The sequence below is a fragment of the Gorilla gorilla genome, chromosome 13 (assembly GCF_029281585.2).
Source record: "Gorilla gorilla gorilla isolate KB3781 chromosome 13, NHGRI_mGorGor1-v2.1_pri, whole genome shotgun sequence".
Classification (NCBI taxonomy): domain Eukaryota; kingdom Metazoa; phylum Chordata; class Mammalia; order Primates; family Hominidae; genus Gorilla; species Gorilla gorilla.
Window position 1 is genome coordinate 129,889,306 of NC_073237.2, and position 25,417 is coordinate 129,914,722.

Sequence of the window (25,417 nt, forward strand, 5' to 3'; positions counted from 1 at the left end):
AGGAAAGGGCTGAGCTTGGCTGTCCTCTATGCCTGCCCTTCGAGGCCAGGAGGGACGCCAAGTGAGGAAGGGGCAGGCCAGGGGCCCCTGAGACTTGGGGGATGCCAGGCCATCAGGGAGGGCAGCAGATGGGGCCGCCAGGCCAGGGTGTCAGAGCGACCCTATGGGGGAGGGGCCTAGAGGGCCACCCTGTCCCCAGCCCAGGAGTGGAGACAGCTCTCTCCCAGCCCTGGAGGCGAGCAGGGGGTGACTCTAGGACAAATAACCGCCCTCTTTCCATGGGCAGTGGACCTGGGCAACCACTCCCAAGCCGGTGGCACCGTCTGGAAACACAAACAGGCCCCAGACAGGTGTAGGTAACTTCCTGCCTGACAGATGGGCCTGGAATCGCTGGGTGCCGGGGGACGCAGGTTGTGAGGTGATGTCTGGGACCTGCTGCCACCACCCCCGCAGTCCTTCACAGACAGCACCGCCCATGGCGCAGCAGGGAGGCCCGGCCGAGGGAGCCCAGCATTTGGGCCCTGCAGCCTCTGCTCACGGGTACTGCCCCCAAACCCATCACCTTTCCACGCTGGGGACGGCGTGCAGGGCTAAAAGCCAGCATGCGGGTGCTGAGGGCCAGAAGCGGAGCTCACACCTCCCACACCAACCACTCTAGAGGGGCAGCCCCCGCTCCGGGCCCTGAACAAGCGGCTGGGGTGGGAGGGATGACGCTTGGCTGAGTCTTGTTTTAAGGGTTAGGATGTATATAAAGTGTCTGGGACGCAGTGAGGTTGATACATTGAGGCACTTCTTATTGGTTATAATAATGAAAACGGCTTGATTCAGGGACCCAGTGGGAGGGGTGGGGCCAGAGTGACCTGGGCCAGGGATCCAGCTGGCCCCGCTGGCCCCAGCTTCCTAAATGGGGTCGCTCGGAGCCTGAGGACACAGGACAGAGATAGTGATAGCAGTTTCCAGGAGAAAACTGAAGACATGGAAGCCCCCCCCCCGCGTCATGGCTGGCACCTGGCTGGGACACCTGGGCTCCTGGCCAGCAGTGGGGTGGGCAGATGCCAGACCTAGGGCTCCACCAGACACGCCAATGGGTTGTGACAAGGCCTGGGAGGAGAACATTCTTATCTTTCCAGCTTGGTCCTGCGTACCCCGTCACAAGGGAATAAGCAGGTTCTTAAGAAGCATTTAGTGCAGCACGGTGGGCCCTTCACAGACCCCCGGGAACCTCTCAGGGTATGGAAGAGATGTTTCTCCTGGATGCTCCAGGGCAGGGAAGGACAGCAGGAGCTGCAGGAGGAGAAACTGTCTGGGACTCTGGCCAAGTGTGAGCTGGGGAGGGCACGGGCTCAGAGCCGGGCTGGGCACAGCATCAGACACAAGCACAGCACAGGGTGGAGCAGTCCAGCTTGGCCGGGGTCCCCGGGGATCCAGCCTTCTTGTTGACCTTGGGCAGCAGCAGAACAAAGGACATAGCCAGGGCACAGTGGTAGAAGCTGTGGACATAAGTGTAGTCCCAGTCCTGCGGGGGGCAAGCGGTCAGTCTGGGGCCTCAGCCACCTCCCCGAGGCTCCTCCCTCTCCAAGACCCAGCAGAGCCCCTTCAGGCCCCCCGCCTCTGCCAGGGCACTGGGACACCTGCAGGAAGCGTCCCCCACGGTTGCGCTCATGGTGGTCTTTCTCTCCACCTAACCCCAGAGCAGTGAGGGCCTGTGCCATCCTCCAGGCTGCACTCCTTCCTTCTTCCCCATCCCTTCTCTCTGCTGTCCTTCTCTTCCTCCATCCTTCTCTCCCTCCTACCCTCCCTCCCTCCATCTCCCCCTCTTTTCTCTCCTTATCCCTCTTCCCCTGTTCCTCCCTCCCTCCTCCACTTTCTCCCTCCTTCCTTCCCTGTCTCCTCCCCTCCCTCCCTCCCTCCTCCAGGTGTCGGGCACCTGCCCCAGGCGTCTCCCAGGCTGTGCTGCCGTCTGAGATGCCAGCTGTCTGTAGGCAGCCAGCTTTGGTCTCTCTGTGACCTCCAGGTCCACACAGGCCATGGTGCTGGTGGTGCCGGGGACGGCATTGCCCCTGACATAGCCCTGGGAGGGGCTAGTGAGCAGGGACTAATACCAGACTTTGGCCTGGGGCTGTCAGAGTCCCCCCAGCGTGGGCACAGCCCTGGTATCCCAGCTGAGCAGAGCCATGCCGAGTGGGCTCTGGGGCACAGGACACCTCCCCGCTGGGCTTGGTACCTCAAAGAAGAAGCGTAGCATCAGGGCCAGCGCCCCGAAGCAGAGGCCGGGGCCTATCTGCTGGGTGTAGACGCTCTTGTCTGGGTACAGGCCCTTCTTCTCCTTCATCTTCTGTAGCTGTGAGGATAGGAGGCCACAGCAAAGCTTTTAGGTCACAGCACTGGGGAACGCCCCTCCCCAAACCAGCCCGAGAGCTGGCCCTGCACAGGCTCACCCCAGCCCTCTCCCGGCAGGAGGCTCCTGAGCCTCCTGCCACACCCAGCCTCAGATGGCTTCTGCTGGACAGGGCCCTTCACGGTGCGACCCAGCAGAGACCCCAGCCTGGATGGCTGGGAAGGAAGCCTCTGGGCCATGTGCCCCACGAACACCCCACTGCCCTCCCGCCTCTTTGAGATGTGACAATGCCACTCTCGCATGTCTCCTCCTCCCTGGAGGGGAGCCCTGGGGGGACTAGACTCCATGATTGCTTACCAAGGAAAGTACTGGAGTACTTGGGACCTGCCAGCCCAGTGTGGCCCATGGGGGTGGTACTTGTGGTGATCCCTGAGCCACGGACAAGCATCGTTTGCTTTCCTAGTTAAAGGACCTATCTCACTCTTCATTAGACAAACTTGGCCAGCACTGCTTCTCAGGTCCCAGTGCTTAGGGAGGCTCACGTGGGCGTTTCCACTTACAGAGGGGTTTGCATTCCGAGGAAGATGCGGGAAGTGTGGGGCCACATCCCTGGGGCCGGCCTTGTGTTTTCTAGGCCACTTCACATGGAGTCTATTTGGGATTTTCAAGGGCAGTTGTTTCCTGGAATGAGGGTGGATTTTTCTCCCTGAGCCTGGTCCCCTCTTGGGAGGGGCTGGGGAACGACAGTCTTGTTGGGGAGGAAGGAGGGAGGGTTGGGTGATGGCGGCCTCGGAGTGGGGCCAGGCCCATGGGGGTGCACTCAGGAGGCTTCAGATTTCAGTGGGATCAACTGTTAGACACACAGTGTGTGGCACAAGCCCCTGGGGGTGGGGGCAGCACCCCATAACTGCACCCATTGCTGAGTGGCCTATGCAAAGAGCACAAAGAGCCTTATGCTGGGTCAGGTCAGGTTTTGCCACCCAGTGAATTATGAATTGATGCCCGGCTTTCTGTCTTCTGGAATTCCATTGCCAACAAGGAATTGAACACCTGCTGTCGTGCAGTGGCCTGAAGACAGCTGGACCGTGTGACCCTGGGTGCGGTGATCAAGGCTGCCAGCCCACCTCTGGCCAGCCCTGCAGTAGTAACACCAGGGAGAAGAGAGGTGCCTGCCCCAGGTCACACAGTGGGCCTGGCACTATTGAAAGGGCGCCATCACCCAACCCTCCCTCCTTCTTCCTCCCGGGCTGCCATTGCCCAACCCCTCCCAAGAGGGGACGAGGCTCAGGGAGAAAAATCCACCCTCATTCCAGGAAACAATTGCCCTTGAAAATCCAAAATAAACTCAATACTAAATGGTCTAGAAGACAACAATTTGAGCCCCAGATGCGGGGAGGCGGGCAGCCCGTCTTGGGCTCCTGTGGCTGGATCTGCAGCCTGAGGGCCTTGGCAGTCTCGTGGCTCTTGGTGGGAAACACACCCGTGAATTCTCTTCTGGCCAATTACAGTTCAGCCCAGTTCAGACCTGGCCAAGACCAGCGGGAGGAGCAATCTTCAGGGGCAGAAGGAGGCAAGAGGCGGGTGGCCAGGACCCAGGGCCCCAGCACGCTCCTTCCTGCCACCCACCTTGGTCCAGGCCACTTATGCCCAGCGCTCCCTCTCTCCCCACCAGGCGACTCCCAGGGGCCTCCTGGGTCAGCCCAGGGTTAGCGCTGCTTCCTCAAGTTGCAGACAGAAAGCAGGTCCTCTGTCTCCTGCTCAAAAAGTCAAGTCCAGCCAGGCGTGGTGGCTCATGCCTGTAATTCCAGCACTTTGGGAGACTGAGGCAGGCAGATTACCTGAAGTCAGGAGCTCAGGACCAGCCGGGCCAATGTGGTGAAACCCCATCGCTACTAAAAATATACAAATTACCTGGGCGTGATGGCAGGTGCCTGTAATCCCAGCTACTCGGGAAGCTGAGACAGGAGAATCGCTTCAACCCGGGAGGCGGAGGTTGCAGTGAGCCAAGAGGGGGCCATTGCACTCCAGCCTGGGTGACAAGAGCAAAACTCCGTCTCAAAAAAAAAAAAAAAAAAAAAAGAAGAAGTCAAGTTCTGGCCCCGCCACTGCCCTGCCATGACGTCCTGTTAAGTTGCTGAGGCCTCCATGCTTTGGTTCCTTCATAGGCCAAATGGCAAATCAGTCCCGTGCTCCTTGGCTGTGGGGAGGATTGGGACGGGCTTTGCAAGCTGCCCACCAGAACTCGAGTGCTCTCCCCACAGCCGTGGGCCCTCCTGCACTGAGAGCTGCCCTCTGTGTTGCTGGGTGTCCTGCGGCTCTGGCCGGGGCTGGCAGTGTGGCTGGGCTGGACCAGGCCAGGTCCTCTCTTGGCACTTGAAGCTGACCCTGAGACTTCAGGTCCACTCCAAAGAGGTGAAATGCAGCAGAGGGATGTTCAGGCGGTGCCTGGGCTGCTGCAGGCCTGGAGGGCAGGCTCAGGCTGAAGCCTGCTGGCCCCCCAGGTCTGGGAGACCCTTGCAAGGGTGAGCTCCCTCCTGCTCTGGGGTCCCAGGAGATGCCCGGGGTCTATTTTTCCCTAAGATCCCTTTTAGCTTGGGCGAGTTTGAGTGGGGTTTGGTCCCTGAGCCAGGAGAGTCTTGGTAGGATGGAGAGAGCAGGGAGCACTGAAGACCACGTGAGGGCCTTGCTGCTCTGCAAGGGGCTGTCTGTGCTAGAAGGTCTGGCCCAGGCTGCCTCACTCTCATACCACACTCTCCCTCCAGGCTAGAGCCAAGCTTGAGGCTCACTCCCTCCAGGAAGTCTTCCCAGATTACCCCAGGCCATTTTCCAAGTTGATGTTGCATCTCTAAAGCAGCTGGTAGTAAGAGTGATGATGAGAGTGATAATAAATAGCTCTTATGTGTGGAGCACATTGGAAGCCAGGCTCCATGCCAGGACTTTAGGTGCCTGATTTCAGTGAGTCTTTGAACCACCCCATGAGACAGGCAGGGGGCTGTAATGACAACACCTGCTTTACAGGTACGGGCGTGGAGGTGAGACATTGGGTAACTTGGGCTCAGTCTGGAGCTGGTGAGTACAGACAAGCGTCACACACAGTCTACACAGCCGGAGCACCTCAGGGCTATTTTCTACGTGTTTTTGCTGAATTCCTGCATCCACCCATTTGCCTATGAGGGCAGGAGGTAAATGAAGATTCGAGGCAGGAGGAGTCAGACAGGGGAGAGGTGACGGGCCTCCTGGGTCCCCGTCCATCGAGGCTCGCGCAGTACGCACCCACTTTGCTGCAATGATGAGGATGGCTGTGCCGATGGGGCCCGAGTACACCCCGTAGCCCCATCGGTCATGGTAGATCCGCACAGCAATGGTCAGGACGCCGAACATCACAAATGTTGACCTCTTGGGTTCGTCGAAGTCGGCCAGTGCTGGAGGGGCCAGGGAGACACAGGGGGAGGTGAGTGGTCTCTCTTGCTCCTCCTGGCTACCCCCCACCCCCCAGCCCCCAGGAGGCATCCTGTAGATGCCCTCTCTCGGTGTCCCCTCAGCCAGCGAGACCCTGAGGCCCAGCCTGGTCATGGAGGGGTCTGAATTCCAGCCAGTTTGAGAGGACAGGCAGCCTGCTGCTTCCCCATGGACACAACAGCTTGGATTGTGCTCCCAGCACCTTGTTTTAATAAACAGACCACAGCTGGTTGTGGTGGCTCAGGTCTGCAATCCCAGTGCTTTGGGAGGCCGAGGCAGGAGGATCGTCTGAGACCAGGAGTTCAAGACTGGCCTGGGCAACATAGCGGGACCCCCATCTCCACAAAAAATTCAGTGGGTGTCGTGGTGCATGCCTGTCATCCCAGCTACTTGGGAGGCTGAGGTGGGAGGATGGCTTGAGGCTGTGAGTTCGAGGCTGCAGTGAGCCGTGTTTGTGCCACTGTACTCTGGCCTGAGTGACAGAGTGAGACCCTGTGGCTAAAAATCAATAATCACTATGCAAAGTGAATAGGATCGAATCTATCCCATAGGATCACAGGACAAAGACACTAAGATTCAAGAGAAGAAATGAAGCCCCTCACAGGCCCGGTTAGATGGCAAGGAGCCTCAGGTCATGGGGACCTTGCCACAGACAACGGTTACGTGGAAAAAAACATGGTGGGACAGGGGGCTTATGAACAGTCCTGTCTTGCAGGCTGGATATCACCCGTGTGTGTGGATGTTTGTATGACAGTCTGGGAAGCCAACCCCCTGAGCAGTGAACAGCGGTCCTCCCAGGGAAGGAGTGACGGGAGGGAGCACTTTCACTTTTTCCTTTGTATGCCTCTGCTGTTGAAATGTGTCACAACAAGCTTTTACTAAATGAGTCATTTTAAAAGGATATCAAAAATCGGCATCAGGGCATTTAAGAGGTGCATATTCTTTTTCATAGATTAAGCACAACCCTGAAACCCAGACAAGGGAAGAGATTCCTGGGGCTGGGAGTGAGTGGGGATGGAGGGCTGCAGCGGGACTGGTTTGAGGGTGGGTGTGCGGACACTGGGGAGCCGGTCCTTGTCCGCAAGGCTTGTCTGCAGGGGTTGACCACTCACCCATCAGTGAGACCCACATGCTCAGGGCTGTCCCGTAGACACTGAAATACTCCAGGATGTCGTGACGCATGAAGCACAGCACAGACAAGCCGGGTCCATTGCAGGCATGGTGGAGCTGCCGGAAAACCCACAGGTGGTCACGGCACAAAGAGGCCAGGGCTGGTCCCCGAGCCACGGCCCCCAGAGTGCCAGGTCACTTGCTGGCTGTGAGAAGTCACTTTGGCGAGTCACTTAATGCCTGTGTGCCTCAGTCTCCCCATCTGAAAAATGGGGGTACTGCCGAGCACTCCCGCAGAGGGTCCTGTGGGGATTAAGTGGCACATGCCAGCGAGGTGTTTAGGGGCTGGGGTGTGCCAAGGGTTCACTCAGTGTCACCTCAGCAGAATTCACTCATCTGCACTGGCAGGACTGGGCGGAGACTGAGTGGTCACTCAGGTGAAGCCCGCTTAGGTGGGGCGGTCGCCGGGGGGGACCTTACACGGCTCTCCCTGGATCTTCAGCATCTGTGCTTCCTTGAAGCACACAGCTACGTGTTCACTCGCCAATCTTTAGATGTGAGGTCAGAGCCTCTCTGGGGGCTCCTTTGCTCTTCGGGGGCTCCTGGGGCCTTCTCTTGCACAAATTACCCCTCTGATGACTGGTCTACACCGCAGCAGCGTTCTCAGGCTTGAGTGGGCATCAGAACCCCCGGGGCCTTGTTTAGACACAGGTTACTGAGCCCTGCCTAGGGTTGCTGATTAGGGAGGGCTGGGTTGGGTAGAAAATGTGCATTTTGAACACATTCCCTGTGGCACTGCTGCGGCTGGCAGGGCCCACACTGAGAGCCGGGCTGCAGCTCCTGGTTTCTGTTGCCTCAACGTGGACGAAGATCTCTGAGACCCCCTTGCAGAAGCTGAACACAGCCCCCTAGGCTCATCCATCTCTGCCCTATACTCTCGTAGTCGCCTCCCCAACACCCACTTTCATGGCAATTTTTAAGGCAAAAGGCTTATAGGGAGTGTTTTCAAAGCAGTCAACTACTTTTCTACGGAAAACAACTCTCTCTCCTTTTGCATTCGCATTTCATCATTTTAGGTAATATTTAATTACATGACATAATTATTTTGACAGGTTCAACTGGCACAAACAAGCTTGGGAAACAGCACGGTGGACTCTTGGTCAGCCCAGCTCAGCGGGAGGAGCAGGCGTGCTGGAAAGCAGCCCGTGTCTGGAGGCGACAGGGACAGCACAGAGGGAGCGGGGGCCCTGGGTGATCTGGGGGACAGGCAATTCGGGGTCAAAGTGGAGTGCTTCTACCGATGGCAATTGTACACGGCCTAAAGTGACGGTGCACCTAGGAGGCATTAATAGAGATCCAGCATCTAAAATGAGGGAGGAGGCGGTCCTGCTTCTCTCTGTTCTTGTCAGGCTCATCCAGAAGACTATGCCGAGCTCTGTGTGGTGCACCTTTCTTGAAGTGAGACTGGTAAAGACGCGGCTAGAGGAGGGTGACCAGCGGTGGACATGACTGTTTACCTTGGGGACAGGGAAGCTTCAGGAGGGGCCTGATCAAGGTGCTTACACCTCTGTGGGAAAGAGGAGCGAGGAAGACTCTGGCCCTAGGCTGTTCTCCTGTTCTCCTGGCTTCTTCCCATCCCCCACCCCAGCCCCATCACCTGCTGTCTGTGTGCCTCAATGTAGCACAGATGGTCATGTGTGATTAAGGCATTCACTGTGAGATTCTGATAAGGCCTGTGCCCTTGCCCTGTCAGGAGCAGGAATGGCTCTGTCTGGTCCCAGCTGCATGGACGGCTCCCAGCATAGAGTGCTTGCTGCATGTGTTCAGGGAGGGGGACGCCAGGCTCTGAGAATTCTAAAGGACAGCCAGCTCACCCTGGGGACCCAGAGCCTCTGCCACTAGGCCCTTGGCTCCTCCCAATGGTGGGAACTTAGCTCTGTTTGACAGATGGGGAAAGTAAACTTCAGAGCAGCACTGCCTGCCCACAGAGGTGAAACAGAGCAGTGCTTGGCACCTGGCCACTTCCTCCCATCCTGCAGTGCAGGGGGCAGACCTGGCCCAGCCGGGGCACTGGTGAGGTGGGTGCGGCTGAAGGCCTGGTGGGTCAGAGCTCAGGCTCGGGAGTCTGACTCTGCAGATGCTCCCAGTGGGAACTCAGGGGAGTGGCTGTCGGGGGCGGGGGGCCTCCTCTGTTGTGTGGGAACAAGCACACTGTCTCCGTGGGGTTTGCACCCATAGCAAGGTGTCCGGCACAGAGATGGAGATTGTCACGGGAGGGGCCTGATTGGAAGGGAAGGGACACCATGCGGGTGGCAGAACTTTGGGAGGGACTGAGTGTGGCTTTGAGTTCAGAAGACATTTGTCACGAGAGGCAGCTGCCCCTGCCACTCTGGGTGGGGCAGGGTGGGGCCTCTGAGACCAGTGCAGAGGCAGCTGCGGGGCCAGCCTAGGCCCAGGCAGGGGGGTGTGGCCTGGTGGGTGCTTGTGGTTTGCTGGGCTAGGTCTAACAGGAGCCTTGAGAACAAGACCTCAGCTTTTCTCTCTGCGCTAAGGACATGGGACCTGCAGAGAAATCCTGGCTCTGCTCTGGGCCTCAGTCTCTCATCTGTCCAAGAGGCTTCCTAGCCCTAGCCCAGGCTGGAGTCCCAGAGGAGCGAATGCAGTGGCATTTGGGTGAGTCAGGAGCTCTGGAGAGCTTGATGGTCACAGTGACACAAGTGACTCTGTCTCTCTGGGATTTGGTTTCTTCATCTGCCAAATGGGAATCAAGATCCTAGGCTTGTGGGGAAGGTGAAAAGGCTGAATCAGACACTGTGCACAGAGCGCCTAGCCGAGTCCTCTGCCCTGGGTACTGGCGGTCGAGGTGGACTCAGAAGCTCCAGGGCATCTGGTTCCACAAAGGACCCAGCTTGTCCCAGGCCACTGTCACCCTTGGGAGTGGCACACACTGGAGGGAATGCCTCGCTCCCAGCCCACACGTGCACACTCAGCTTCTGCCATTGCGGGCAAAATTGGACTTGACCAATTCAGGATACAAGCATAACATGTGAATACATGCTTGCAAACACACGTGTGAGCTCACGGGCCTCACCCGCTCAGGACTCCCTCTGTGCACTCACATGCACTTGGCATTCTTGCCCATAGAGGCCCTGCTGCTGGAGAAGGAGGCTGTCTGGGGAGAGGAGGTGGAGTTTTCACAGGTTGGGCCCAGCACTGCCCCAAGAAGGAGGCTAGTGGGACGCTTGCCTCCCCAGAGCAGGTGTCATGCTGGGGATTGGGCTGTCAGTGAAGGAGGGGTCTGATGGAAGGTGAGCAAGGAAGGCTTCGGGAGAGCAAGAGGTGGGGCACCACTTGTGGGAGTCCAGGAGTGAGGGCATGTTAGCGGAGAAAGTCGGAAAGACCCAGAGGCAGGAAGGCAGGGGGTACCGAGACACGTAAATGATGGCTGAATGGCGAGACGGTAATAGACGAATAGATCACAGGTAGATGGACGCGTAGATAGAGAGATAGATGGAGAGAGAGAGAGACAGAGACAAGCTGGAGAAGGTGGATAGCTAAAGCCAGAGAGACACATGGAGAGTCAGGTGACTAAAACCAGTGAGGGTGGGACCAAGAGCTTTAGAGAGAGTGAATTCCATGGGGATCGAGTTCCAGAAATCAAAAGAGAACCAGACAGAGAGAGAAAGGAAAAAAAGAGAAACAGAGAAAACTAGACACAGAAAACCAGTACGAGAAACACAGAGTGAAAGAGACCCAGAAAGAGAGAGAGAGAGAGAGAGAAGACAGCGGAGACAGGGGTCCCAGAAACAGCAGCCTCAGAAACAAGGATAGATGGGGTTCCGGGCGCTCCACTGAAAGCCGGATAAGATCACCCAATGACAGGTACCAGGAAACAGAGAGCAGGAGAGAGCCAGAGAGAGAGCGAGCGGAGACAGTCAGCCAGCCAGACACATAAATAGAAAGAGAAAGACGGACCCACAGAGAGAGAAGTAGGCCCCAGAAGAGGGAGAGACCAGCAGGCCCTCCTGAACCAGAGCAGCTCCAGGATTCTGGAATCAGACTCACTCACCCAGACCTTCACACTCCCTAAACCCCGCAGACCCCTTCCCAGGCCTGGCTTGCCCCACTCATCTCTGCTCCATCGTAGAGCTCGAAGAGAGGTGGGGAGGGGAGGTGGCCCCATGGGCAGCCGTGGGGGCTTTGATTAGCAGCTGAGAAAAGGGGCACGCTGGAAGGGTTTATCCTCAACTCAATGGCCCTGCTCCACCCCAGGCTTGGTCTCACACAGGCAGTGATCCCAGAGCAACTTCCTGGCACAGATGGGAAAACTGAGGTCCAGATAGGGGAAGGGACTCCCCTAGTCCTCTCTCTTCAGTCTCCAGACCCCACCTGGGCTTGCTGTTTCATTTTCAAATCACTTCTGCTCATCACCCAATACAAGAACGCTGTGGACAGAGAGCCTCTCCTCTATCTCCAGGATGGGGCCTGTGTGGGACTTCCTCCTAGCCCCCAGACTCACCGCCACGAAGAACAGGGTGAAGAGGTAGACCATGGCCTCCATGTGGAACCGCCTCTTGGCCGCGATGCTGACAGTGGGTAGGAAGGCCAGGCTGCTGAGGGTGGGCAGGAGCAGCTTGGCCACCAGCGTCCCCATGGGCCAGGAGGAAAGCACTGGCTGGGGTGGGGAGGGTGCTGGTGTCCCGGGTCTCCAGCACAGGAGCACGAAGTGGGAAGGCCAGCTCCCTTTGGGCAGGGCTCTGATGGCAGCTGCGGGGAGCACCCACGAGAGGGTTTAAATGCCCTGGACGGAGGCGGGGGATGTGCGTGCACGTGTCGAGTAACACACGGAGAGGGCCAACAGCTGACATGCCACGTGACCAGCATTTGTCTCTGATTTTTCTTTTCTTTTTCTGAGACAGAGCCTCGCCCTGTCACCCAGGCTGGAGTGCAGTGGTGTGATCTCGGCTCACTGCAACCTCCACCTTCCAGGTTCAAGAGATTCTCCTGCCTTAGCCTCTGGAATAGGTGGGATGACAGGTGCCTGCCACCACACCCAGCTAATTTTTGTATTTTTAGTAGAGACAGGGTTTCACCATGTTGGCCAGGCTGGTCTCAAACTCCTGACCTCAGGTGATCCGCCCACCTCGGCCTCCCAAAGTGTTGGGATTGCAGGCATGAGCCACGGCGCCCGGCCTTCTCTTTTTTTTTTTTTTTTTTTTTTTTTTTGAGGCCAGAGGAGTTAATTCAAGGATTCAGGGAGACCATATTTCTTTTCTCTGAGGCAACAACCTTGGGGAAAAGTCCCCGACAGAACAATCCCTGCCTTCCAGACATTTTCCATCCTGATCCTCTCCCCAGAATGAGAAGCCTGGTGGATGCTGCTGCTTCAGTCACGTGTCCATGGGTGGCCTGAGGTGAGAGAACCCAAGATTTCACCAATTCTAATCCTTAAAAGGACCTTGTAGATAAATCTCCCACCTTACCAGCCCACATATACTTCTCACTCGCCAGCTCTTGCCCCACACAGGTTTCCTTGGTGGCCAGACTAATGAAACTAACGTTCTTTTCTAATTGGTTACACTGTTTCACATTGTAAGTAAACAACCCGGGGCCATCTCTTTTAGTGTTCCAAGCACCAGGCCGGTGCTTGCCCTCTCGGTGTTTCTTCCCTCGTCTATTGACAACAGTTCTTTGGCTGGCCTTCCGGAAATTACCTTCCCTCGTTGTAAGAGGTCTTGCGGGAGCTGTCTGGCAGGGTGCCCCCTATCCCCTGGCCAAGGAATGATGGGTGTGTGTGGTCTGAGCTACCCAGGCAGACTCTCTTTCCCTGGATTGATTGATTGATTTGTTGTTAGCAAAAGAACAGCTTTTACTTCCATTCTCTTTTTTCATTGTGATGTAATTCACATAGGACAAAACGCACAGATTTCACCTGTATAGTCTGCTGAAAACGCACCTTTGTAACCAGCACAGTGTCCATCCTCACCACCCAGGATGTTCTCTTGAGCCCCTTTCAGTGAGCCCCCTGCAGAGGCAGCCACTGGTATGATTTCTGCCCCCGTACCTGACTGCCTGTCCTAGAACTCCTACAAATAGACCATGGACTTTTTTGGATCTGGCTTCTTTTGCTCACAATGTCATGTCTGTGCGATTTGTCCCTGTCCTACTGATGGACAGTCCCTTCGGTTGCTGCTGGGTGGTGTCCAGTGTAGTATTCCTGCACCTTTGTTCTCCTGGAAATTAGAATCTGGGGACAGCAAGACCAAGGACCGTCTCAACACTGGCCCCTCCAAGAGAGGCTGCTGGGCCAGTCCTGCTTTGTGAGGCCCGGCTGTTCCACCTTTCCCTCCATGTGGGAGCTCCCACAGACCTTTCCAGAAATCTCTCTTAAGTTGGCTGGAGCCCATTTCTGCTGTTTGCAATGAAACGTCTGACTTGATATGTCTCATTCTCCTGCTTAAGACTCTTCTGAGGCGTCCACAGCCCAAAGGGTGAAGTCCAAGTGCTCACAGAGACCACCAGGCCATCTATGGCCCAGACCTGTTCCCCCAGCCCCCATGCACACTCTCAGACGCTGCCTCCTCTCCTTCCAGCCTCCCACCTCCCCTGCAGGGAGGCACTTCCTGCCCCGCCTGTTCTGGTTAATGCCTCGCTCCCTCTGCCTGCAGCCTAGACAGCCTGTCTGTGGGGAAGGCTTCTGTGATGAACAGCACCCGCCCCCCACCGGCCCCCAAGGAAAGCTGAGGGGCTCCGCGCAGTGCCCTGCACGCCACGTCGTTCCTGACCCGCCACCTTGGCTGAGATGTTGGTGTTGGGTTGTCTGGGCTGTGGCCCCCTTGGACTGCAGGATCCAGGGCCCAGGGCTCTGGCCGGCTGGCTCCCTGCCCCACCCCCGACGCCCAAGCCTGGCACATGGTGGTGTTCAGCACACACTGGCTGAATGAATGACTTTGTTAAAAGAATGAATGAAAGTCCAAGGAGGCGGGGCTGCCGCACACTTCAGTCTGGCCTCTGAGGAGCCCAGTTCCCTCTCCAAATGGGAAAACCAGGCCTGCTGTGTGTGCGGCTCTGGTGGGAGGCGCACGATCCCCTGTGAGCCTGTCACGGCAGGGGCCCTGATCCTCCTTGATCCTCACCTCTCGGCCCCTCGGCTCCCGCTCAGACTGGGCCCCTGTCCCCAGCCCCTAGCCCAGCTTTCAGTAAGAGCGAAAAAGAGTGGTGAGGAAATACAATTCAATGTCAGGTGCTATGAGAGGCAGTGGAGGAGAGAGCTCTCTGGAGCCATAAACCCCGCTCGAAAGCAGGAAAACATTCCACAGTTGGTTTTGTGCATGAGTGTGTGTGTGTGTTTTTTTGCAGCTGTAAACTCCAGGGCCAGGGCTGTAAGCTTGGGGAAGGGAAAAAGCGAAGGGGGAGGAGGTGGAGAAGGGAGCGGAGCCGCACATGTGTTGCAGCGATTAAGGAGAATGGGGGCCGGGAGGGACGTCCCAAAGGGGGGAGATAGGTGGCTGGGCCTGGGGCAGCCTGAGGAGCCCCTGCAGAAGGGCTGGAATGTGAGCTGCCCTCTGAGGGAGGCAGTGGAGTGCAGAACGGAGGTGGGCCGGGGGGTGGCGGGATGTGTGTGGCTCCCGTCCGAGCCCTGGCCGCCTGGACGCAGACCAGCTGGCTTTGGGGAAGGCGTCCAGCTCTGAACAGGACTGAAATGACCCTCGGTTCTCCCTGGAGCAGGGGAAGCGATTGGCCTGGGGAGCTGGGAGAGGGGGAGGCAGAGTGGAAAAGCCAGACCGGCTGCTCTTGGGGGTGTCGCTGCCCCAGGAGACACAGGGTGGGGGGCACAGGATTAGGCCAGGCCGGGAGCCGCTCAACCTGGGCAGGCTCTGAGCCAGCACAGACGTGAGCTGGCACCCCTGTTCCTTCTCACCCTGAAGCCTCCCATGGCCCCTGCCTGCCAGCCCACCATTCAGGAGTCCCCAGCATCTACCCTACTCTCCACCTGCTCTGGGCTTTAGCCAAACCAGATCCCCACAGCCACATGCCCTCCAGACTCTGGGCCTCTGCATGACCTTCTGCCAGGAGACCCTCCCCTGGTTCCCTGTGTAGCCTCAGCTTCTCCTGACCCCCCAGAGGGGTGTGGGCTCTCCCTGCTCAGAATCCCCACGGCACTGAGTGTGTCTTGAAAACCAATCATGTCCACGGATGGATGGTTGGTCAGCGTTGGCCATGTACCAAAGACTCTTCATACCTGTCTCGTTGGGCCCTTCCAGCAGCCGGGAGGTGGGGTGGAGGCCTCTGTTCTCCCCATTTTACAGAGGAGGAGACTGAGGCCCAGCGAACGGCAGCAGCCCTCCTCTGCCCAGCAGATGGCAGGCCCCAGTGGGCTACAGCGGGCTGGTCCTGGGCCACGCTGGGGAGCAGGGCCGCCCTGCACTCCCCTTTCCTCACCCCCACAGCCGCAGGAGCGCCCCTGCTTTATAGAGGCGCTGAAATGCCTGGAATGCCAGGCAGCTCCCACCTCCCAACAGCTGTCTGCCCGGCCCAGGAGGGCTGGCCGGCTGCTGCATTTGCGTCCTCTACATTTTGAACACCTGACCTACAGCACTGGGTCACCCCAGAGCACAGCAGTCCTTGTGCCTGGGCTCTCCATGGGGCCCATGGAGGCTCCCCCACAACTGTTGGGAAGGGCAGGGCTTTGCTGCTTTCTGCCTGCTCCTCGGGGTCCCCATGCCTGTCTGGACTGCCACCCAGGGTCCTCCCCTGCGCAGCGTGACATGGCTTCGCGTGTGCCTCTGCGGCCAGGGCTGCAATGAGCAATCCGATATTATCCTCAGCTGCAGGCTGAAGATGAGCAGCTCACCACCCCCAGCTTCTGAACACCTGCCAAGTGAGCCAGGTGGAGGGCTTGGCCCATCCTAGCTCTGGGACCTCTGTGTGCCCTTGGCCCTGGGAGCCTCAGTGTCCTCGTCTGCAGAATAGAGCTTGGGGCGGGGCTACCTCCCAGGGTTGCTGCACGGGCTGAAGAATGCACAGATGTGAATAGCTCAGCTGCCAGCCCGGCCTCTGGCAAGGGCTCTCTAATGTCTGTTCTGTGAACCAGGGACTCCTCACCCTCTGAAGTGGGGAGACCCATCTTCCATTTACAGAGACCCAGGAGCTGGGAGAGGGGTTGGGGCTCGAACCTGGGCTTGCCTGAGCTGCACGTCTGTTACCTGCTCCCCTTTGCAGGGCGGTGGGATGACGCCTGGCAAGTGCCACTCACTGAGTGTGACTGAGAGGGGACAGCCACACCTGGGTCAGCAGCAGCCCCAGCCCACAGTTTCTTCTGGGGACCTGAGAATTCAGCTCCTGGGACCCAGCCTGCCCTTGGGGACGAGACTTGTGGCAGGGTTGCAGCTGGCGGGGATACTGTCGGGGAGCTCTTGTGGGCAGGAGACGCTTTTGCAGGCTTGCTGGGAAGCCTTTCATCTTGGCTGTGGTTCCTCCCAGAGCTGTCTCCCAGACAGCAGGGCTCTGCCTGACCCCAGGCCACAGCCACACCAGGGCTGCTCGGGTCCCTATCCCTGCTCCAGATCTGGAGACAGAGGAGCCTCTTTCTCCTAGAGTCTCAGACCAGGAGTGGCCTAAGCAGTCTCTGTTAGCCATAGACATGAGCTCCCCCAACTCGAGCTTTCAGCGTTGGCCTAACAGAAAACGCCAGTGCTCCTGGCTGAGAAAGAAGGAGGAAGAGGAGGAGGAGAAACCAAGTTCTGTGGTCCGGCACCAGCTGGTCACCCCTGGGGGCTGCAGTCCCCTCCTCAGGGCAGGCTCTGATCGGGGGCATAGGTGTACCACCCAGGGATGTCCATTCTCCACCCGTGGGCTGAGCCACAGCAGGGTTGATGTTGGCAGGGAGCACTCCCAGAGGGGAATCGGAGTCCTGTGTGTGTGCTGGGAGGACGGAGAGCAGGCCAGCCCAGACCCACACCTCTCAGTGAACCAAAGGCTGCTCCTGCCCCCTTTGTAGGCCCTGCGTCCCTGTTGGTCCCAGCCTCATGTCTGCCCCAGCTTGCCTCTCTACATGGAAACTTGCCCCTCTTGGGCACCACATCCCTGGGCTTGGCTCTCTTGCCCCTTGCAGGGAAAGGAGAAGCTGAGTCAGGGCTCGCAAGGTCCTGGGCTCCAGGAACAGCAGTGGAGGCCTTTGGGGAGGGTCCCGCTGCTGGTCCTGGTGGGGAGGCTGAGCACGTCCTGCTGCTCCGGGCTCTCCTGGGACCCAGGTGCACCCCATCCTGGACCAATGACAGGCACCCCATCCTAGCCCCAGACATCTCACAGGCACACTCGAGAGACAATCTGAGAAAGTTGGCCAGGCTGAGAAAGTCCACTTGGACTCAGGAGGGGTCGAAGCCTTGGCCTCAGCTTCCTTCTCTGTCTGGGCGTGGCAGTGTTACCTGATGTGGCATTGTCATGATGGAGGATGATAGCAGAGTAGACACTGGCCCCGGGCTACCCTTTGGGCTCAGAGCAAAGCACGTGCAGCCCTTCCTTTCTCCACCACCATCCCAGGCCCTTCTCCCACATGGACTCATTTCAGCCTCACAAGAGTCCAGCATGGGGAGTGCCTTATCACCGCCACTTTACAGGTGAGGAAGCTGAGGCACAGAGAAGCTTCTGCCCTCGCCCAAAGTCACCCAGCTGGAGAGAGACGGAGTCAGGATTTGAACCCCAAGAGTCTGGTTCCAGGCACTCACGCGTGAGGCTGCTGTTGCTGTGCTATTGGAAGAGCTGCTGCTTCCTATGCGGAGCCTCAACGCTAAGCCTCCGAGACGGGGCCCTTCTGAGTGTCGGGATCCAAGGTCCTGGGTTTCCTGCTTCACCTGGCTGTGACACCAGTGGCTGCCCGCCCCTGGTCACTGTGGGTGGCATGGAAGAAACAGCTCACTGGCTTGGTGATGTCCTCCTGCCCCCAGCAGATATCCCTGACATGGGGCATCTCTGGAGGTCATGGTCGTGTGCGAGCAGAGCCCGAGGGGCTGCTGGGGGCTGGGGTTCTTCCAGTCCGCCAGCTTTCAGATGATGCTTCCAGGAGTCCTGGTGCCCAGAAGGGGCCTCAGGGCTGCTGGGGAGAAGAGGGGAAGCAGGAGCCCCCACCTCTGCTTTTGTCTCAGTTGTCTCTTGAGTGTGCCTGTGAGATGTCTGGGGCTAAAAAAGGACCTTGACCTTGTGCAACAGACCAGGAAACTCGGCCTGTCAGGGACAAGTGGCCTGAAGTGACCTGGCCAGCCAGTGGTCGTGCATGGACCTGGGACCAGCCAGGGAAGGCGGGGGAGGCTGTTCCCATATGTCCAGCCCCAGGGGGGCCTCAGGGACAGCTGGCTTCTATCCTGGGCCAGGAAGGAAGCTCGGGGACAGGGATGGCTCTTGGGGTTGCTGAGGCCCCCTCGCTCTTTCCCTGGGGCTGCCTTCTGAGTCCTGGTCCTCTTCCGGGCCTGCCAGCCACCTCCCAGCTGGCCACATGGTCCCTTGGTGGCCCCGTCCCAGTCAGGTGTGAGAACTCTGGCTGGGTCTGCCCAGGAGGCTTCTAGGATGTTCTGGGTCCTGGGCTGGCAGCAGAGAAGAACCGCAGGATGCCAGGGAAGGTGGTATTGGTGGGCCACTCTTGAGGCTGTGGCCGGCCAGCCCTATCGGCTAGGTGAACCACACTATACACATACATTTGCTAGGCCTGCTAGGCCTCTGGGTGACAGAGAGGGGACCCACCTCAACAGCTCGGGCCACGTCCTTAAACTCCTGAGCCTGCTGTGGCCACTTTGCTGTGAGGACAGGCCCTGCTCCCACTGCGGCAGCCTAACACCCTCCCCAGGGAACCTCCAAAGTGGTCAGCCACGGCCCACCAGCCCCTCTGCCTCAAGCCTGCTTCTCTATCCCCGCCTTGTTTTCCCTGGAACCCCACCGTCCCGGGCATCCCCCACACATATTCCTGCTGTCCTGTTTCTAAGCTCTTCAGATATCTGGAAAACACTGGCGGAGAAAATCCCCTTCTTTTTTTTCTCTCTCTTTTTCTTTTTGAGACGGAATCTCACTCTGTCACCCAGGCTGGAGTGCAGCGGCGAGATCTCGGCTCACTGCAACCTCCACCTCCCAGGTTCAAGCGATTCTCCTGCCTCAGCCTTCCGAGTAGCTGGGATTACAGGTGCCCGCCACCACGCCCAGCTAATTTTTGTATTTTTAGTAGAGACAGGATTTCACCATGTTGGCCATGCTGGTCTCAAACTCCTGACCTCATGCGATCCCCCTGCTTCAGCCTCTCAAACTGCTGGGATTATAGGCATGAGCCACTGCGCCTGGCCAACAATCCCCTTCTAAAGGCAGGTGGTGTCTCCAGCACCAGGGCCACATGGCTACAACACCCCCACAAGTGCCGGTGGGTGTGGGCTGAGACCATCCTACATGGGAGAGACCCTGGGAGGCCGGGAATTTGCAGGCGGAAGAGGGATCCTGGAGAGTGGGGGACTCACCTCAACAGCACTCCCTAAGGGGTAAGGAGCCCCTGGCATCAGGAGCTGCCAGAGCACCTGCTACGTGCCAGTCATGGCTCCCTGCGGGCCTCAAGTCTGCGGGCTCTGGGGTAAGGGGTGGGGGTGGTGTGGAAGTGTGGCTGGCCAGGGGAGCTGGGGCCTGGAGGGTCACACGCCTGCAGGAGGTCACAGAGCCAGGGGATGGCTGGCCCCACAGACCCGTCTCCCAGGTGGCCAGCCTGCAGCCTGTGCCGTCCTGCTGAGCCAAGAGAAGACACTGGGGGTGTTTGTGTTGGTCGGCTGTGGGGTCCCTCCCAAGGGAAAGCGTTAGTCACCCTGGTGCTGGCTGGATGTGAGGCCACAAACGCCAGGAGAGCTCGGGGACTGTGCCAAGGGGTGCAAGGCCTGGCGGTCACCAGAAGAGAGAGGAAGGGGATGGCAGAGGCTCCCAGAGCGAGTGTAATCCGGTCATGTGAGAGGGACTGGGTGTGTGTGCCTGTGTGTGTGTGTGCTGGGTGACAGGTGCCACCATGTCTGTGATTCAGCACAGCGACCCCAGGGGGCAGTGTGGGCCTGGGTTAGGGTTAGGGTTAGGGTTAGTCCTGGTTGCACACCGCAGGTGGCCCTGTGACTAGGAGCAGCCACCATGCATCCCAGTTGCCCCAGCAGGAGAATGAGATGAATAAGACTTGCCTGCCCGAGGGTCTCGGGGAGAGGAACTTAAACAACCCGGCAGAGAAGAGAACCCGACACCCAGGAGCGCTGGCATCCCAGCCTTGCCTACTGGAGAGGTGACTTGGTCCCCGAACCTCAGTTCTTCCACCTGTGAAATGCAGATCATAAAGGTGGATGCTGGCCTCACAGCTCCGGGCCCGTAGGACAAGCTGGACAGAGGGCAGACGGTATTATCGCTTTCACTACTATTACTGGTGGCTTTCCTTCCCAGCCTTTCTGGTGGGTGGTCAGACACAGGGCAGAACTTTCTCATGAAGGCAGCTGAAGGAACTCACAAGTTTCTTCCAGCGGGGAGGACAGAGGGAAGGAGAAGTGTCTTCCAGGCACTGCTGTGGGCCCAGGACATCTGCTGCATGGAGGCAGGGGCATGGATGAAAAGACACAGATGACCTGATGGAATGGTGCCCCAGCCTCCTCCTCCTCCCCTTTTTGGAGGTGCCTCTGTTTGCCGAGGATGGGCTCTGGGGAAGCTGGTGTGCAGAGGCTAGGTGTCCAGCCTTGCTTTAGGAAAGCCTCACAAAGTCTGGGGCCCGCCGGGGGTTTCCCAGGGGGGCTCTGCTGCTCCGCCCACTCTCGCTCCCCTCTGTGCCCTGACTCAGCGGGAACAGAGGCTTGAGCTCCAGGCCTGGCCTGCCAGGGGCTGCCAAGTTGGTGCTGGACATCTGCAGAATCCCTGAGCCTCTCTGCCCTGGCCCTGGCTGCTCTAGCCATCTGGTCAGCAGGCCACGGGCACATCTGTCTCCTCCCTGGAGCCCTTGGTTCATTCTCGCTGGGTCTCCCTGCGTCCCTCCACCTGCTTAGGCCCCTGCATCTCGGGAGCTTTCTGAGGCTCCTGACCTGGGGCACGGTCGTCCCGGAAGTTCAGCCTTTCCCTCCGTACAACGGAGCCATCAGACGCGACATCTCATACATCCCAGACCCCATTCTCAGGAGCCCCAGGGACAGGGCCCGCTCTGGAGGCAGAAGCCGGACAGGCGGGGCTGGGGCTTTGCCACCGCCAGCCTCCCCGGTAACCTCAGGCCAGCGGCTGCTCCGTCTGGACACCCGACATGTGGCCCCCAGTTCTGGACCCGGGAAGAAGGCCTCCCTGCTCGCCGCTCCTGGGCCGCCGCCGCCGGCAGCAGCCAACAGGCAGCTGGGCCGGCCTGGCCGGGCTCCAGAGGCGCAGAGCGGGTTAAAGTGTGCGCCAGGCCGGCCGGCGCGGGCGGGGGAGCGGCCTGGTGGGAAGTGTGAGTGTTCCTCCCCGTCTGCCTGACAGCTATAAAGGCGGCCGCCGGCGCAGAGCCGCCACTGGGCTGCGCCCCTCCCGGGAACCCCCTCTCTTGGATGCTCTTTGAAGTGGGAGAGGGAGGCGGCGCGGGGGAGGAGGGGAAGGGGAGAGGGAGGCCGGGCCGCAGCCTCTGCACTCACGCCGCCCCCGCACGCACAGCGCACCTGGCGCGGTCTGCCCTCCGCAGCGCTCGCCCCTTTCTCTGGGAGGACAACCTGCTGACCCGAAGCCAGGTAGGCCACCTCGTCCCCGTCCCCCTCACGTTGCAGCGTCCACCAGGCCAGCCCACTGCTCAGAGTGGGGCTGGGGGTAGGAGCACCCCGCGCCCTCTGGAGCCGTTACATAACGTGGGGAGGCTTGTGGGGAGGGGTCCGGCCGCAGAGCACGGGGCAGGGTGGCCTCTCAGCACCTAGCCTTGTGCGCCCGGAGCTCTGTGTGCACGGCAGACCTCTCTGCTGCCGCCAGCCGCTGCTTCTGGACCCCAGGGAGGGATGGATCCCTGTGAGCGAGGCCTGGCCAGAAGCCAGTGGTGTCTGGAAGCCTTAATGAAAAGCAAGTGTGAGGCCGGCTGGCACCTGTCTTCAGCCGGCAGGCAGAGGCTGGGGCACCCGTTAGCCAATGGCACAGTGGAGGGGGCTCCTGTGGGTGTGAGGCTGAGAGTGCAGATGGAGGTCTGCAGGGGAGGGAGGTGGGGGGCAGGCGGCGGGGGCAGGGGAGGTCAGACTCAGGCTCCCCACTCCAGGGTGCACTGCTGCGTCGTCCGGGCTGCAGTGGTGTCCTTGGAGTGGCCCCTGAAAATCTGCAGGTGCGGGGCCTGCAAGGAAACTCTTCAAGTTGGATGGAGGCTGCTGAGGAGGGAGGGGCAGAGCCGGAGTTGGCCTCTGGGCTGGCAGGGGTGAGGGGTGACCTCCATGCCTTCTTCCCCTGGAATTGGCCAGGCGTGGGGTTCGAGTCCCTGAGTTTGCTAGTGTGCTACCTTGCTGTGTGGCTTTGAGCAGGTTGGCTCCCCTCTCTGGGCTCCAGGTTATGAGTGCAGGCTGCGTGCTTTCTGAAATCCCTTCTCTAACTCACTGGCAAGTGACCCTCAGCACCTGAGCAAGGCCTGGACAGAGGTCATGGTGGATCTCTGTTCTTCCCTTCCACAGGGCAGGGTTGACGCTGAGGAAGGGGTGGGGAGAGCTGAGGGCCTGGAGGCTGGACAGTCCCTTCCAATGGGCTTGCTTTGACCCCTGGCAGGTGTTTTGAGCCAAGGGTGCTGGCTGTTGGGAGGAAGTCAGCCATGTGGCCCTGGACTGCTGACATGCTGACACAAACTGCACCTCCTCCTGCCCTCCCCCTCCCCCAATTCCATCTTCTCTCCGGGGATCGGGAGGCGGCATAGGTACCTGGGTTCTGCCTCACCTGAGTGCCGGCTGTTGCTGGAGGCTGACTGTGGAGCTGCTCATCTATGGCAGGGCTGCACGTTCCCCTGGGACCTGGCCAAGCCCATCCCCATGCACTGACCCTCAGCAGCCAGTGGCAGAGGCCATTCTCCTACGAGGCCAGCAAGAGCTGAGCCAGTCAAAATCCCAAGGTGCTCCTGCCAAGGCGCTGGACTGAGCCCAGGCCCACCCCTTCGAACCAGAGCCTTTCCCCCCGCCTGGGTCCCCAGCCCCCTCAGCCGAGGCTGGCTGTCTCCACAGCCCTTCTCTAGGGGGCTCGAGGACTTGGAGGCAAAGCATGGCATGCTTCCCTGCATGCCCTTGGATCAAGGGTGGCACAGGCTTAGCACGCACACCGCCGCTGGGTGTCTTGCCTGCAGCAGGCATTACTAATCGTTCACCAAGCTCCTTCTTGCTAAGCCTAGACTGGGGCGTGGGGTTCATCCTTCCCAACAGGGTCCGCCAGGCAACCACGACCAACTAGTCCCAGATAACCTTGAGGCCTGGGCACTGGCTGGGCCCCGAGGGCTCTTCCCAAAGCGTACCCTGGTCATCTGGAAGAGGAGCGGAGCTGGCCTGGTGGTGACAGTGGCCTTGCTTCCTAGGATGGATGGCAGATGGCAATGTTCCTGCTGGGCCTGGTTCCTGCTGGTTCTGGCAGTTGTGGCTGGGGACACAGTGTCAACCGGGTCCACGGTGAGTGGGGTGTTGTGGTCTGAGGGCCCATGCCAGTCCCCTGCCCAGGTGCTGTGATCACTCTCAGATGGACTGGCTTGGAGGGAGCCGTGTGGGCACGTGCCCCAGGTCCCAGAACCCATCTTGGCTCCTAGAAACTTCTTCCCAGAGCCAGTCAGATCAGCCTCTGAACTGGGGCCCTGGCTACTGTGGACCCCCTGGCGACTTGGCAGGAGAGGGCTGAGGGGGCTGAGTGCTTCCCTTCCAAGTGAAGGCCCCAGCACGGCCAGGGTAGGCTGTGTCCTGCAGAACGCAGTTGGGCCCTGAGCTGCTCCGGGGAAAGTGAGGACAGTTAGATGCGGCCCCAGGAGCTTGCCAAGCCCCCAGGCCATCCTGGACCTTAAGGTCAAGGAGGACCCATGGCCCACGGTTCCTTGGGAGTTCCCCCCAACGCCACACAGGAGATCTGAACCCAAGCTGCTGAGTGACCCTGCAAGGGGGCCCAGCCAGGGGGCTGTGTCTTCTGGTCCTGCTGACGGTGATACCCTCGGGCATGGGGTGGGGGCAGGCTGGTCCTGCTGGGCACTTGAGCCCTCTACCATCTGGGGGTCCCTCTCACCCAGGACAACAGCCCAACATCCAATAGCCTGGAGGGGGGCACCGACGCCACGGCCTTCTGGTGGGGGGAGTGGACCAAGTGGACGGCGTGTTCCCGCAGTTGCGGGGGTGGGGTGACATCCCAGGAGCGGCACTGCCTGCAGCAGAGGTGCGAGGTTGGGCACGTGGCCCTGAGGGGATGGCATGAGGGCAGGGTAGCGGGCAGGAGAGGGCGGTTGGCTCTTCAGCCTGGTGGCTTCTCCCCCTGGGAGGGCTCTCGGGTTGGGGGCAGCACAGGCCGAGTTCCCCCATCAGCCTCTGCTGGACGCGGCTATGGATGGGCCCCAGCACTGGTGCCCTGGGGTCCTTCATGCTTCAGGGCACCAGGAAAGCCCTTTCATGAGAGGGCAGGAGCCATTTCTAGAGGTCTGTCCTGGAGGCGGAGAACCACCCTGCCTTCTCTTCTGAAGACCTGAGTGAGGGTCTTTAGAATATGCCAGGGAGCCCCGGGAGAAGCAGAGGACTGGCAGGAAAGCCTCTGCTGCCAGATGGACCTGGCTCCTATCTAGCCTGTGCTACTCCCTCACTGTGTGACCTTGGGCAAGTCACTTAACCTCTCTGAGCATCAGTTTTCTCATCCATGGCATGGAGAGCGTGCTGGTCTCACCTCATGCTTCTGAGAACACACGTGTGTGCACCTGGGCACAGGCCTGGCACACAACCCATGTGGTTGTTTCAATTCTGTGTACTGAGCCCCTGTGCTATGTGCTGCTGATGTAGAAGTGAATCAAATCTCATTCCCCCTCGGCTCTGGTGTGCGTATGGGGTGGGAGTTGAGTAGGGAGGAAGGAGCCCTCTGGGTCACGGGAATCGGGAGATTCTGGATCCCAGTGGCCGTGGGGCCAGCCCAGGCGACATTCCTGAAACTCCTCTGCAGCCCTCACTCCGAGCCTGCATCTTTCTGCCAGGAGGAAGTTTGTCCCGGGCCCCGGGAACAGGACTTGCACGGGCACGTCCAAGCGGTACCAGCTCTGCAGAGTGCAGGTGAGGCCTGGCCCGGGCAGGGGCACCATGGCCTGCTCTCCTTGTCATCATGCAGTTTTCAGGGGGTCTTCCAGGTGGCTCCTGGGCATTCTGGGCATACTGTTCTGGGCCTGCTCTTCAAGGAGAGCCCAGGAGCAGGGTTGAGAAGGCTGCGGGGGGCCCTGGGCTAGGACGGAGCCATCCACTGTCCAGACCACTGTCCCTGTGCCCACATGTGCTCAGCAATGCTGGGACGGGCGGACTCACTCTGCTCCTGGAACTTCAAGTGCAGCCT

At 59.4% G+C, this 25,417-nt stretch overlaps 2 protein-coding genes across 5 annotated transcripts in view; one reads left to right on the forward strand and one right to left on the reverse strand.

The window, feature by feature from the left end:
- Positions 1 to 774: 774 nt before the first annotated feature.
- On the reverse strand, positions 775 to 11,701 carry MYMK (myomaker, myoblast fusion factor). The gene is made up of 5 exons (XM_004048822.5): positions 11,427 to 11,701; positions 6,910 to 7,024; positions 5,612 to 5,760; positions 2,225 to 2,341; positions 775 to 1,516 (listed from the first exon to the last, which is right to left on the reverse strand). The coding sequence occupies exons 1-5, from the start codon at positions 11,559 to 11,561 to the stop codon at positions 1,367 to 1,369; spliced, it is 666 nt and encodes a 221-aa protein (XP_004048870.1). The 5' UTR covers positions 11,562 to 11,701; the 3' UTR covers positions 775 to 1,366.
- Positions 11,702 to 21,346: 9,645 nt separating this feature from the next.
- The window catches only part of ADAMTSL2 (ADAMTS like 2), a 40,005-nt gene continuing 35,934 nt past the window's right edge, over positions 21,347 to 25,417 (forward strand). The window contains exons 1-4 of one of the 4 annotated variants that reach the window (XM_055351459.2): positions 21,347 to 21,639; positions 23,284 to 23,523; positions 24,126 to 24,268; positions 25,068 to 25,143. In XM_055351459.2, coding sequence (XP_055207434.1) covers positions 21,463 to 21,639; positions 23,284 to 23,523; positions 24,126 to 24,268; positions 25,068 to 25,143 — 636 coding nt within the window. In that variant the 5' untranslated portion in view covers positions 21,347 to 21,462. The remainder of the gene's footprint in view (positions 21,640 to 23,283; positions 23,524 to 24,125; positions 24,269 to 25,067; positions 25,144 to 25,417) is intronic. The other 3 variants (XM_055351461.2, XM_055351460.2, XM_055351462.2) reach the window with 3 other exon arrangements.

Bases quoted from the DNA above. Each gene is read 5' to 3' on its own strand.
- MYMK (XM_004048822.5), bottom strand. From the start codon at position 11,561: ATGGGGACGCTGGTGGCCAAGCTGCTCCTGCCCACCCTCAGCAGCCTG. The intron at 2,342-5,611 runs GTGCGTACTGCG...CTATCCTCACAG, and splicing joins TCATCATTGCAGCAAAGTGG to CTACAGAAGATGAAGGAGAA. The intron at 1,517-2,224 runs GTACCAAGCCCA...TGCCCCCCGCAG, and splicing joins TGCTACGCTTCTTCTTTGAG to GACTGGGACTACACTTATGT.